This window comes from Pinus tabuliformis, chromosome J (genome assembly GCF_031772625.1).
Source record: "Pinus tabuliformis cultivar Carrire ecotype Pingquan chromosome J, CPIR1, whole genome shotgun sequence".
In the NCBI taxonomy this organism is placed as follows: Eukaryota; Viridiplantae; Streptophyta; class Pinopsida; order Pinales; family Pinaceae; genus Pinus; species Pinus tabuliformis.
Window position 1 is genome coordinate 1,135,604,346 of NC_142295.1, and position 13,548 is coordinate 1,135,617,893.

Below are 13,548 nucleotides of genomic sequence, written 5' to 3' on the forward strand. Positions count from 1 at the left end.
TACTTGGTGCCTGCCAAGCCCATGGCAATATGCAGATAGGAAAAGTTGCAGCAGAACACTGCAGTTGGATTGAGGTAAAGAGCAGGGTACAACAGTAAGCATATTGATAAGCAGAAGAAGGTATTCATGTGATTGAAGGACAGCGAAAGTGTGCATTAATCTGAATTTAGGCTTGAGATACTTTACCATCAAATTAGTCAAAACGTCTTTATAAACCAACTACTAGGATCAATAAAGAATACCATTCATAAGTGTCCATACTGCAGCTGCTTTCATAAGTGTCCATTAATCTTCAGCAGCAGCGACCAAAAAGGATGAATAGGACTAGGAAGTTAGAGTGTGTACTATATAGCAAGTGAACTCTTGATGCATCTGCAATCTAGATTCTAATATAAGCATGTCACTTGACTCTAAGACTGGGGCTGCTAGGTCAACAACGTATCCATGCAAGTAGAGAAAGTAGAGTATGGCAAGTAGAGAGGTTGTAGTAGGTCCAGTTGGCTGATGGCAATGACAACTTCTATATGCCGATATTCTCTATGTATGATTTATATGGTTCAAATGGATTAGCATTGCCCAGCTCTGGCATTGGCACTTGGCTCTGTAGTGGATGGAGACTTCAGATTTCATAGGCCTTTTCAGCTATGGAAGTGGGCCTTGATGATTTTAGAGAGAAAGTTTATATGCCTGTATAGTATTTTAAAACGTCTTTATGCCAGCTCATATAGTAACACTTCGATATGCAACATCTAGGGCCTGGAATCTAATGGCCAAGGCAAAACTTAGATATGGAAACATCATATTATGTTCAAACGTATATATATATATGAATCCAATGGTTACCTTGGACTTTGTCAATGTTTCTATGGTGACATCATATATTGATGGCTTTACTGTCTCTGGCATCAAATCTAGAACTAGGTCTAGGGAGGAGCGAGCCTCCATAGTTCCAGGTCCAATAGGCCCTGTTATCACTAAACAAATCTCAAAGGAAAAGGGTAAGGTAAGAAAGATTTGGTCTTGGTTATTGTCATGCTCCTTTCATGCATAAGAAGCACTTGGCAAACTCAGGGTCAGCATACATAAAGGTTCTTTGAAGGCTCAAGCAAGGCAAACAAGTTTCAAGGCAGATGAGAAGGACATTTCAAGATAAAAAAGCTCAAGACAATCAAATTTGGCATGTAAGCTGTGTTTTTGAAATTACACAGCAGTTTCGTAGCGCGCTACGAAACTGCTGTAGGTGATGCCTCATGCACAGCAGTTTCGTAGCGCGCTGCTGTAGCTACATATTATCATTCGATGGGCCAATTTTGAGAGACAAAGGGGAATATTTTCAAAGGGGAATCTCTGCAAAAGACTAATTACAAATTATCAATCTTCAGCAAAGTTAATACAGGTGGAGGAAACATGTATTCGAATGAAACTTTAAACTTTTGTCATAAAGTGAACACATTTACTACAGTCCAAAATATGTCAGGCAGCTTGGAAGAGCTTTTGTCTTCACACATGAACAAAGGTTGACAGCACACAAAGACGTGGCATTCTGATATTTTTGTATAATCAAAGGAGAAGTTCATGTTACAGTTTATTACAAAGCTTGTTGCAGCTCACAATGAACTCAGATGTTATTACAGCCAGGTTATAGATGACAAGGAGAATGCTATTCTTGTTTATGGTAGAGGTGGAGAAATGCCGTGTCGGGCATTGATGGAGAACTACTTTGGCGAATAGACTTTTCTATTGGGAGTGAGCAAACTGAAGACAACGTTGAAAGGATTGTTTTATCTCCTGATAGAGAAAGCATTTATGCAATAGGTTTTATTGAGAAATCAAGTGTGGTTGTTTTTGAAGATTTTTCATCTGAGGCAGAACTCCTTCCATTAAAATTTGAAGGTGCTTTTGCATTAAAAAGTTGCTTCACATATATTACTAATAAAAATTGGAAATACTTGTAGGGAGCTTTATTTACTTGAGAAAGTAAGTGAACCGGCTATTATTAGTGATGGCCTACTGTTATCATCAGGGCAGCAAGCGTTTGCAGTAGTGAAACACTTAGACAAGAACAGCGTTTCTCTGACTGTTATGCTGGATGATGGTCAAAAGAATGAAACTCTAAAAAGGAGTTTTGTTTCCCTGGTTTTACTAGTCAACTTCCAGGAGGTCTCTAAAGCAACTGAAAGCCTATTTTGGGAAATGGAAAGAGGTTTTTATTCCTAACAGACTGAACTAGAAAAACCTCCTTCAATTTCCTCAAATCCATTATGATCTGGGAGAAATGAAGGACCAAACTTGCGCTACGAAACTGCTGTAGGTGCAGTTTTCTACAAGCTTATTTCTCTGTTTTACACCTGTTTTTCAAAGACGCATTCTCGGCGGTAGGAAAAGTGTTTCAAAAAACCAAGAGAGGTTTTTGTTAAGAACGGATTGGTTCACAAAAACCTCCTTCAGTTTTTCCAAATACATTTTTTACGAGAAGTTATGACCTCTGTCCCAAGACCTATTTTTCAGCCAGAACAGAGCAAGGGACAGTTACCTGTTTGACACGTGTTTTTCAAAGACAGATTTTGAACAGCTGGAGGAATGTTTTAAAAAACCAGGAGAGGTTTTTGTTCTAGAAAACATGGGCTAAAAACACCTCCTTCAGTTTCGTAAAATGTGTCATGGATGAAGAGATAAAGGCTCCGTCCCACGTGCCATTTTCAGGGATCCTAAACCTAAAAACAAGGAAACATGTTCCCTAATTTCTAGGGTTTGTCTTCAGAAGTCAGATGACCACGTGGGAGGCTTCATCAAATTCGACTTCTTGAGGTTGCAAGTTGTCAAATAATTCTTTAAATGCTTGGATAAGGTTGTTGAATCATGATAAGGAGTTACACGCCTAGTTGTATTAGGTCTCTAGGACTACTAGTTAGGTGTCATTTGCATTTAATAGTTAGTTTTGAGTGTCATTAGGTGTCATAGTAGGATGAATTCGAATTCCCCTCATGCTGGAGGAGGAATCTTAGTTATGTAAAGAGCTCTATATATAGCAGAAGAGCTGATGTACAAAGGGTTGGAAATTTCATGAACATAGCTTGTATTTGGCTTATGTAAAGACACAGTTTCAGTAATATAATTGGGCTTTACTTCTCAGGATTCATGAAGGATTGTTATGTTCAGAATGTATGATCTTATCCTTTCTTTAATGTTTTTATAGTTGTATAGATGTATAATCACTCAGAACTCACTGATTGTGCTCTGATTTCCTGTATGCATTTATAAACTAAGGTTCCCTATGAGTTATGTTCTGAATATTCAAATGCTGAATGCCCTGACTTCTATGTAAAGTCAAGATCATTGTTTCTTAAGGTGTTGTTGACTCCATAGGCCCAATGGATACTTGTTTAATGTATTTCCAGCAGTCATATTTGTTATAGTTATTCTACAAGAGTTAGCCATCTTACCTTAATCAAAATCATTAACCCATCTAGAGAGAGCCCTCTCAGGTTGAGGAGGCTAAGCCTCAGCCTAAAGTAGGCTTGAAATAGTTACTTGAAGTCTTCCTGGTTTGCAGCCTTCCAGGGCTTGATTTTGAGATAACAGGCCCCATAGTAGCAAGTCGAAATAGGCTTTCACCACAGGTTTAGCTTTAACTCCAAGTTGCACTAATTAGTTAGAACCAACTATGTTACAAGGCGGCAGACGGCAAAGGCAGAGTGAGTGCATGCATGGGCTTTAGACTCTAAAATGTAACGTAGTTTCTAGTCATCAACATATTTTGGAGAGGCCTAAATGAAGGCTATGAATTTCAATTAGATTAGCAAAGAGTTTTGACCTTAAGATTCAATGTTGGCTACTTAATAGCAGCTGCATTTTCTGTCATAGACAATATACAACACATATGAAGGAAACCCTCCCATGAAAATTTCAACACCTTCAAAAAGTTGTAAAACATCAAAGCAAAATTGAGCAGACAATGACGTTCTGCTAGTGAAAAATATCTCGAGTGGAGAAGGCAGGGCCACACTCACGAATTTATAGATATGTACGTAGCCAGATCTTTTGAAATAGCATAAATCTGACCAGTAGCATGTCTGAAGTATCTATTACCCTCTTCACCAAACTTCCAATATTCTGGCTCATGATACTTGACACCTCTGAAAGAACACAAATTATTCTTATTAGCACATTTTCCTAAATGTAAGACAGTAAATATTAGAAAACTACGAGAACCAAGGTTTTGTATTGCAGCAGGCACACGAAAATCCTCAACAGGCAGCCTTAAAAGAACACCTCAGTTTAAACTTCAAACTCCACAGTAGTCTACACATGATTTACTGCCATTCAAGTATTATAATACCATGGCTTTTGATTCAAACAAAGAACCTCAATTCCGTGGAAGACATCTATGTCCCCTCTAAATATAAAACGACTTCGGAAACTGTTTACAAGCCACTAATTTGAATTTTGTACAGAGTGACAAAACATAGCACAAGGATATGATTTGCTTCTGAAATCCAAAAGACTATAATCATTTAGCTCTATACATCTTCAATCACAATTTTCACAAAATTATAAACAAATTCAATTCAGAAAGGTCAAGTATTTTAGGATATTCTCTGGAAACCCAAATTGCTTTATGCTATTTGGTCATAGCTACTTACTTCTGTGCAAGAACAGGTCCAGACTTCATGCAACCAATGCAAATTCTTGGTTTAGATCGGTATCGTGCAAGAGTGGTGGCCAGCATCCCTGAGAAGAGCATCCGTATGTTCTTAGTGATAACAGAATAGGGCAAAGATATCCTTCCATTGATAGTAGTTATCAACTTATCCTGGTTCTAAAAGAATGAGGGATTGGTACCTAAATTAACATGCACATCATCATCGACCTTAACATAGAAATCTGCATCCCATTTTGCTACTGCTGTAGAAAAATAGGTCTTGGTCTTTGCTGAGAGCTCGTGGTAGCCTTCAACATGTTCCAATCTAAGGAAATCATGATGCTGTGCGTCTTCTGAATCAATGGCACGATCCAAAATACCACCAGGTGTAACACTGTGTCCAATAACGAATCTAATAACAATGCCTTTCTTCTCCTCCAACTGCTTCAGTTTGGATCCTGTGAGGAACAAAAGGTCCAATTATCAAAATCAACAGATATCTAGAAAAGCTACAGACAGCAGAACATCCCTGCCCTAGGTTCATACACGCTCATGAGAACTATTTTTGCAATTAAAAGCATTTATTATTTATTAACCAGATTTCAAAACCTAAAAATTTATTAGCAATAACTGATATGGACCTTGTGGCATCCAATTTTCTCGAACAGAGTCTCGCCGCTTTCTACTGCTAAAAGCTGTATTGATTCCAATCACAACAAATGCCTTCTGGCGTACCTCAGAGCCTTGTCCATCAGGCTTCTCAAGAACAGGTGACCCATTGAGGTTGGCTGATTTTTCAGTCCGAGCAACTGCTAATTCCATTTCAAGAGAAGAAATTGTTTTGTCTAACGATCTGGAGACAAGAATTTGCAAGCTCAAATGAAGGGTTTCAATTTTGTTGTCAAAAAAGTGCACACAAACAAAGACCAAATCCAAATTTTATACAATAACAAGAAATTATGTGCCATCGATGCCTAAACCATAGAAAGATAAAGCCACCTCAGTGTCAAGGGCATTTGATAACTACAACTGACTACCCTATGAACTGCTAAATGCGTATGATGAATTAGCAAAATACTAGGCAATGTAGCTGAAATAGGCAATATTCAGGGTAGTGATCATGAATGACAGCCGACATAAGTTAAGCCATAAATCGAAAGAGAACAATGAAAGCTGCTGCCTGTTACCTCGAAACAACACAATCATCATAGGCATCCATGAATGACTTCGTTCAAATTAAGGGTGCTAGAATAGTCACATAAACAGGTAGAACAAGGTCTTTAAAACTGCTCACTCAATGGCATAGATAAGATAGGGAGCGAACACGGCACTTGCGATGACAGCCATTTGAAGAACTGTGGATCCTAACATGGAAGAGGGCCAGCAAAGCCATTTGCCTGCTTTTTTTACATAGTTAGCACACCTAAATTCAAATTAAATGAACTCAAAACCGTCTCAAATTAATCTCTCTAGGATGCATATAAATTCATGTTACAAGCCGCTTTCTGGAAGAAAACTGCGAAGTTAACAATGAATAATACAATTGTGCTAATGGAAAAATTGAAACGAAAAGAACTGACTGTGTCTCATGTGAGTTGTAGCTGACGTTCTTTAATCTCATTCTTCTCGACTTTTACTGGCCATAGTTGCTCATGTTGATCCTTAACAAGACAAGATACCTTCTCTTCTGACCTTGTCATAAACTCGTTATGCAGTTGCTTGCATCCATCCACAGGTGGTGTAGAGGAATGACTAGGACTGAGAGGTATCTCTCCATGAGAAGAATCCTCAGATGATTTCTTTGTTTGATAAGGTGCCTTTGTACAGACTCTGGAATTGAGAAACACGCAAAGGACAATGGATTTAGAAACAAAGACAAATGCATGAACTACAAGTTGAAAAAATAAAATTCCAGATGCCCAAATACCTTTCTTTTCGCTTTTCAAGAAATCGAGTTGAAAATATCAGAAAGTTGGTTATTTCAGCAGCTACTTCATTATAAAAGTTCATCTTCTCAATGACAAACCCACAGTTTAGTAGGAAATTCAAGATACAACTGAATTGCCTGCTTTTTTGACATAGTTAGCACACCTAAATTCAAATTAAATGAACTCAAAACCGTCTCAAATTAATCTCTCTAGGATACATATAAATTCATGTTACAAGCTACTTTCTGGAAGAAAACTGCGAAGTTAACAATGAATAATACAATTGTGCTAATGGAAAAATTGAAACGAAAAGAACTGACTGTGTCTCATGTGAGTTGTAGCTGACGTTCTTTAATCTCATTCTTCTCGACTTTTACTAGCCATAGTTGCTCATGTTGATCCTTAACAAGACAAGATACCTTCTCTTCTGACCTTGTCATAAACTCGTTATGCAGTTGCTTGCATCCATCCACAGGTGGTGTAGAGGAGTGACTAGGACTGAGAGGTATCTCTCCATGAGAAGAATCCTCAGATGATTTCTTTGTTTGATAAGATGCCTTTGTACAGACTCTGGAATTGAGAAACACGCAAAGGACAATGGTTTTAGAAACAAAGACAAATGCATGAACTACAAGTTGAAAAAATAAAATGCCAGATGCCCAAATACCTTTCTTTTCGCTTTTCAAGAAATCGAGCAAGCGATGCTTTACGCGCTTGTGGTACTGCTGGGGTTATAAAGAGACTAAATCAGGCATACATAATGTGAGTTTACGACAGTACAACCCAATACGAATTCACTAACATGCTACAGAAGTTCAAGACTAGCTAGTTCATCAGTCTGTACCTACCAGAAATTTCCATTGCCAGCTAAAAACATAGTTGCTTGAGCCTGCTATCAACAGTTTCATTTACTCAATGCTGTAGAAATTTAACTGCACCGATTATATAAATGCAAATGCTCTCATACTAAAGAGACCTCCAAATAAAAAAAAGAGTATAACAATAGTAATGCCCACTTGTCACCTAATGACATAGCTTCATGACAGAGAAATAAAGAGTAGTCCTATAAACCCTGGTAACCTTGCCTTTTTTGAACCAATCTTAATTAAAATCATTTGAGATGTTTGAATCAACCATCTAAAAAAATGGTATCTCAATTTGAATTTACATATTGCAAAGTTCATGTAACCTTATTTGGGCATACCTTGTCTGCAGGAACATCATCATAAACATTTACTGAGCCAGAATAGAAAATTGTCAGCTGTGCGCCTGCTGGCTTTTCAGAAACACTGGCAACAGCCCTTCAAAACCAAAAATGCCCACAGATTTGTCAATCCACAATGAAGCTAAAGATAATTGGCATTCTGCATGAACCATACAGAGAGTAAGATAATATATTTACAAACCTTAAACTAAAATCACAACTTAACATCAGCATTGACAATCATATTACCCTGGTATAGTGGTTCTGGTGGAGGCTCCAACAACAGGCAAGAAGGAATGTTGTCCAGCTAAGGGCATTCCTTGAAACTGTCTCACCAAAGTAGTTGTTCCTCGATGCTTATTTGACATCCACATTCTTTCGCACAATGGCTTGGGAGCTCAGTACTAGCTTTCCTGATGCAAGTTGTGTTGAGCTGTTTGTATAAAAAACACAAGAATTAATTGGCCAAAGCTTTCGTGGCCCATCAAAGTTCAGGAAATCCATGACTAAGGAGGCATAGCAAAAGAATTACAACAATATGTGAGCTGTTTGTATCAAGAAGACAAGAATTAATTGGCCGTCTATTAATCGTGTTATTTTTCAACCAAGTAATTTATTATATTTAAACATAAATTGAAGTTCATTAAAATTATTAGTAAAGTGAATATGCCGGTTAGAAAAATGAATACGACAGGCTGCCAAATGTTGCATGCACAAAGAAACGTGGCCACATGTTAGCAACGTAAAGTGTCTTCTCGTGCACAAGACCAACTAAACAGCAAGAACAAACTGCTGCAAGCTGTGGTTTTGTGGACCAAGCATTTGTCATAAGAGACATAAATCCCTCTTCAGTTGCTAGAAAAACATTCCGTATCACTGCCAAAAGTATCGCTGCAGCTACCAGAGAAAGGAATTTCCACGACCTGAATACACGTTCATTCAGAAACTCCACCACAGCAACATTCCATTTTCTGTTATAATGATTGTTAATGTCCTTTATAACTTTGTCCAGATATGCAACTTTTGTGAGAGGAACGCACTTACCCATGCTGTTCCACAGGCTCGCAACCTCTCCATCGTTTCGGAGGTGGTTTGTAATAATTCCGCTCTCTTTCAGCAATCTAACATCTTCTTCGCTGTCGATCATCCCGTTTATGAAATCGGTGTATCGTGTGAAAACCAGCGCACCCGGAGCCGCAAAAGATTCAAATGCCACCAGATTTCTCAAGATTACCTCCGTGTTGGCATCCAACCTTACTTTAGGGAGGTAAATCGTGGCAGTCTTCTCATCAAATTGTATTGTGGTGAGGTCGCCGTCCGTAGCAACGAATTTGACTCCCGCAGAGGATAAAGCGGCCACGGATGGAATAGCTAGTTCGTCTCGTGTGGGCGGTATGATCTTTTCGGTGGATTCTTGGCCCTCCCCCTTTTCGACTCCCTCTGCATCCTCCTCCTCAGATTTTATCTCATCTTGATCGACAAAAAGAGACAAGGGTTTCTTCAGAGCACTCAGAGCAGGCAGATTCCCAATAATAGAAAGAAGATGTAAGGGCAACTTCATCAGAAATCGCAGAGGCCTCCCGTTCAGCAATCGCTGAGGCAAATCTGTAAGAAATCGAAAGGGACCTACCTTAATAGAGGACAAAGTCTTCCACAGCAAACTGAAAGCCTGTGTAACGGTTGACATGTTCTCTGTATCAGCCGTATCTTTCCCCTCCTCAGTTGAAGTTAAATTTTGATTGCTGGAAGCAGGGACGATAGTGTAATACAGCACCTCAAGCACATGCCCTTTCTCGTTTATGTGGAGCTTTGAATCCTCGGGGAACTTGAAGCTGAAAGGCGATAATTCTTGGCACACAAGCCTCAGCAAGCTCGACAGCCTCTCTTCTGCCTTGGCTCTAGAACCAATTGCAACTCCAAAAGATTTTGCAAAAGAAAGAGCGGCAATTGATTTTCCAGCATCATGAGATCTCTGAAAATGGAGTTGTGGGTAGAACCAGTGCCAGTCGGATGTAAGACTCGCCCCAGCCTAGGTAAGTTTTTCATATGCCCTTTATTCCTAGCAAGATCTATTTCAAAAGCAGCAAGCAGCTCCACTAATATGAAATTAATATGAAATCCTGTCTGAAAGAAGGTGAAGATACAGGGCTCCGCTACCAGATCTAGTTCTTCTAGCAGGTGAAAATGTAACTAAAGTAAAGGGGTAGTTCATAGAGGCCGCCATACCTGAAAGCAACTCTCGTGAGCTAGACAGAAAGCTACTACTAGAGCTAGCCCAACCACTGGTTCAAATACAACTGATTCCGAATCAATAGGCTTTCGAACTAAAGGATCCGTCTCCAGGCAAGGTGATAGCAAAGAGAGCATTGGTTTTCATTCAATCTCCACCGCAGCGACAGGACCAGGTTCAGGTTATACGAATCCAGAGCTACTAGTATCATATTGAGATCAAGCAGTTCCACCGCCTTACCCCGACAGCTGTTGAACCATCGCATGCACCAACTGCCAATGCACAACCTTGTAACAGGGAACACGAAACCTTACGAAACCTTCGCATACCCTGGCAGATAATAGGAATCGAAGTAATGTTAACATTAAAACCAGACCGGTGACGGTTAGCGACGAAAATGCACCGGGTTTATAAGCTATGCTCGAGCCTCTTCCGCCTCGGGAAGAGGCCAAATAAGATCGTGAAGCCTGAGGTGCAAATGAAACTTAGCTTAGGTCGGCATATCCCCCCACACAGCATTTCCAAACTTTAGGAGAACAACCGAATAACACCTAAGAACTAATGCTATCTCCGTTCGGAACGATTACTATAGTCCTTGCCGGATGCCAGATGGCAGGCACTAATAATATATGCCTCTATTTCAAATAAGGATATTCAGGAACCTCATCTTCACTTATGCTAACTTTGCTCACCGCTAATAATATTTTTTCTCAACGTATAATAAGAATACATTCTAATATTTTGATGTGGGATATTCTTACTTCCAATTTTTCCTGTCACGGGAATAAATGAAGTATGGTGTAGTTGTGGAGCTTGAGAGTAACTAGGTTAAATAAATGATTTTACTTTTGTATTTTAAATAGTTGATTTTGTTGTTTTCTAAATTTGAATGAGAGTAACTTACTTTTGTGTGTTAGAATAGTTGATTTTGTTGTTGTCGGTTTAATTCCAGAAATAATTAATTAGACAATAATTAGGTTAAATAAATAATTTTACTTTTGTAGTGTGGAATAGTTGATTTTGCTATTGTCTATTTATCAAATTTTAAAATATTTTCAAAATTTATAATAACTAATATTAAATCATTAAATTTAGTAATAAATAATTATTTTACTTATTGCAAAGTGTTTGTTTTGGAGAAAATTATAGATGTTTTCTCATTTTAGACCTATATTATATTACTTTGTATCTGTTTATTAAAATAAAATGTGGTTTGGTTATCATGACAAAAATTTGCCGAATACAAATAGCATCAGATTTTATAGAATGTATTTGATTTTTATTTTATAATACAAATCTCAACTTTTTTTCTTACTAAAAATAATTATAAACAAATATTTCTTAGCCTTTTAAAATCATTCAACAAAATTCGAGATACAAAACCAGCACAATAATAAGTTGGCGGCCCAGTTATTTCACCCTTAATTATAAGACATAATAAGCACACGCACAACAATTAACAACGCCGAGAATGGAATGGTGTACATAATGTGAATACCTACGTATTTGTCTCTATTTTCCAATTTTTTATTATGTCAATTTGTTAACCCCGTGTGACATTGGTTTTATAAACTCATGGATCTTTTCCAATACAGTCTCTGCAGGATTCAGTTGGAAAAACAACTCATTTTCCATTACAGTTGAAGGACTTTATTGGTTCGTGTCATGATGGTATGCCTAATCTCTTTTTAGATTCACAAAGGAGAAGATGAAATGTCAGAGGAAGATGAGGACAAAACTTATCACAGCTGCCACACACATGCAAATTGTTTAGATAATAATTGATTCTTAATGTAGTTTTTTCTTTTCTTTTATAAAACATATTCTAACAGAATATTATGCATGTTTTTTATCTTATAGATTATTAGGATTCCAGAATATTTTGAAAATTTGAAATAAATTTGAAATTAATATCTTTCAATTTTTTATAATATTTTAAAATTTATAATTAAATTAAACTTAAATATTACAACTAAACCTTTTTACTTTTATGATATTTTAATAATTGTAATACTAAAAGATATAATGAATAATGTAAGGAAACCATGAAGTGGTTAGGTGTTTACAATGAAAATTAGTTACTTTATCCTATTAATATGTTTTAAATTTTATTTATGATTTTTATTTAAACAATTTGTTTTAATATTTTAATATTTTAATTTTTTAATATTCTCATATTTTAATTAAAAATAGTTTGTATCATTTCAATAGCTTGTATTGTTTCGATAATTTTAGTGGGTATTGTTTCAATAATTTTTATATATTAAGTATTATATATATATATATATATATATATAATTTATAAAATTATATTAATAAATAAATTTGTGAGAATTTTATTTTTCACTATAAATATTTAAATAGATAATTGACAATTTCTATTGATTGCTTTTGTGTGACTTAAGGCATTTCATTTTCAATGGAAGCATATGGAATCTAGATGGCACCACAAAATAACAGAAACTTCAAAATGAGTGGCCAAGAGCGGTTTAGGGTTTTTGCAAAAAACGTTTTTCAAGGACAAAATGACCACGAATGATGGACCACATCGGGTAACCAAATGAGACCCTGTCAAGAGGAGGCAGAGGGGGGTGATTTCCCAACCATCATTGTTGATCTCGATCCCAAAGCCTCAAAGCCCCCATCACTTCTCAAGGCGATGCAAGACTCGCCGATATCTTTCATTATGCTCACTAAGCACAACCTTTTCTATCCTCATTATGCTCACTAAGCACATTATCCTCATAATGTGCTACCGTTTCTTCCGTAAAAATTGCCCAAGTGACCACTTGTTTATGAGAGAAAAGTCATCGATACCATACAAACTGATTAGGTTCCAAATATAAAGTTGCAATGCGTACCTTTTGTGTGTTTTGCACATTATGGAGATTGAAATATTGCTCGATGTGTAGTATCCATGTTACGTGATCCTTACCATCAAACTTCCTCATATCGATCTTTGGAAAATGGTGGGTCTTCAATCCAACGTTAGAGTCTATGAAATCATGACTAACATTTCTTTTGTTCTCATCATGAGTTTCCTTTACTACCCTTTTGCCATTAGTAAACATTTCTTGTAGCAAATTTGTCAAATATATCTTCAAATCTTCCATGTTGCCTTTAAGTTTTACTTCTATACGATCCATCTTAGCTTCCATGCCATCCATCTTAGCTTCAGTCACTTTTTGTGAGAGCGAAATTTGTTACACTTGGTCTCGTAATTTTAATATATTATGTTTCATTTCTTCCTCTTCTTATGTGTCATAGTAGAGATTCTAGGTTGCTTACTAGGTGTTTCCATTTATTTATTTATTTATTTTATTATCTATTATTTATTTATTGTTATTTATTTTTTATTTATTTATTTATCTATCTATCTATCTATCTATATATTTCCACTTTGTATGAGCTCGATCTTGAAACGAATGTAACTCTATCATTTCAAATCTCCAAGTTTTGAAATTTCGGCCTGTGATATTCCTCTGAGTCGTCTTTGCAACCCAACAAGTCTGATTGCGATTGGATTCTCCAAGAAATATTTATG

At 36.9% G+C, this 13,548-nt stretch overlaps 1 protein-coding gene across 1 annotated transcript; it reads right to left on the minus strand.

The window, feature by feature from the left end:
• Window positions 1-3,978: 3,978 nt before the first annotated feature.
• On the minus strand, window positions 3,979-5,464 carry LOC149231083 (beta-1,6-galactosyltransferase GALT31A-like). Its single transcript, XM_089381537.1, has 4 exons — window positions 5,284-5,464; window positions 4,843-5,100; window positions 4,644-4,731; window positions 3,979-4,136 (listed from the first exon to the last, which is right to left on the minus strand). Exons 1-4 carry the CDS (start codon window positions 5,462-5,464, stop codon window positions 4,007-4,009), a joined length of 657 nt encoding a protein of 218 aa, XP_089237663.1. The 3' UTR covers window positions 3,979-4,006.
• Between the last annotated feature and the right edge of the window lie 8,084 nt (window positions 5,465-13,548).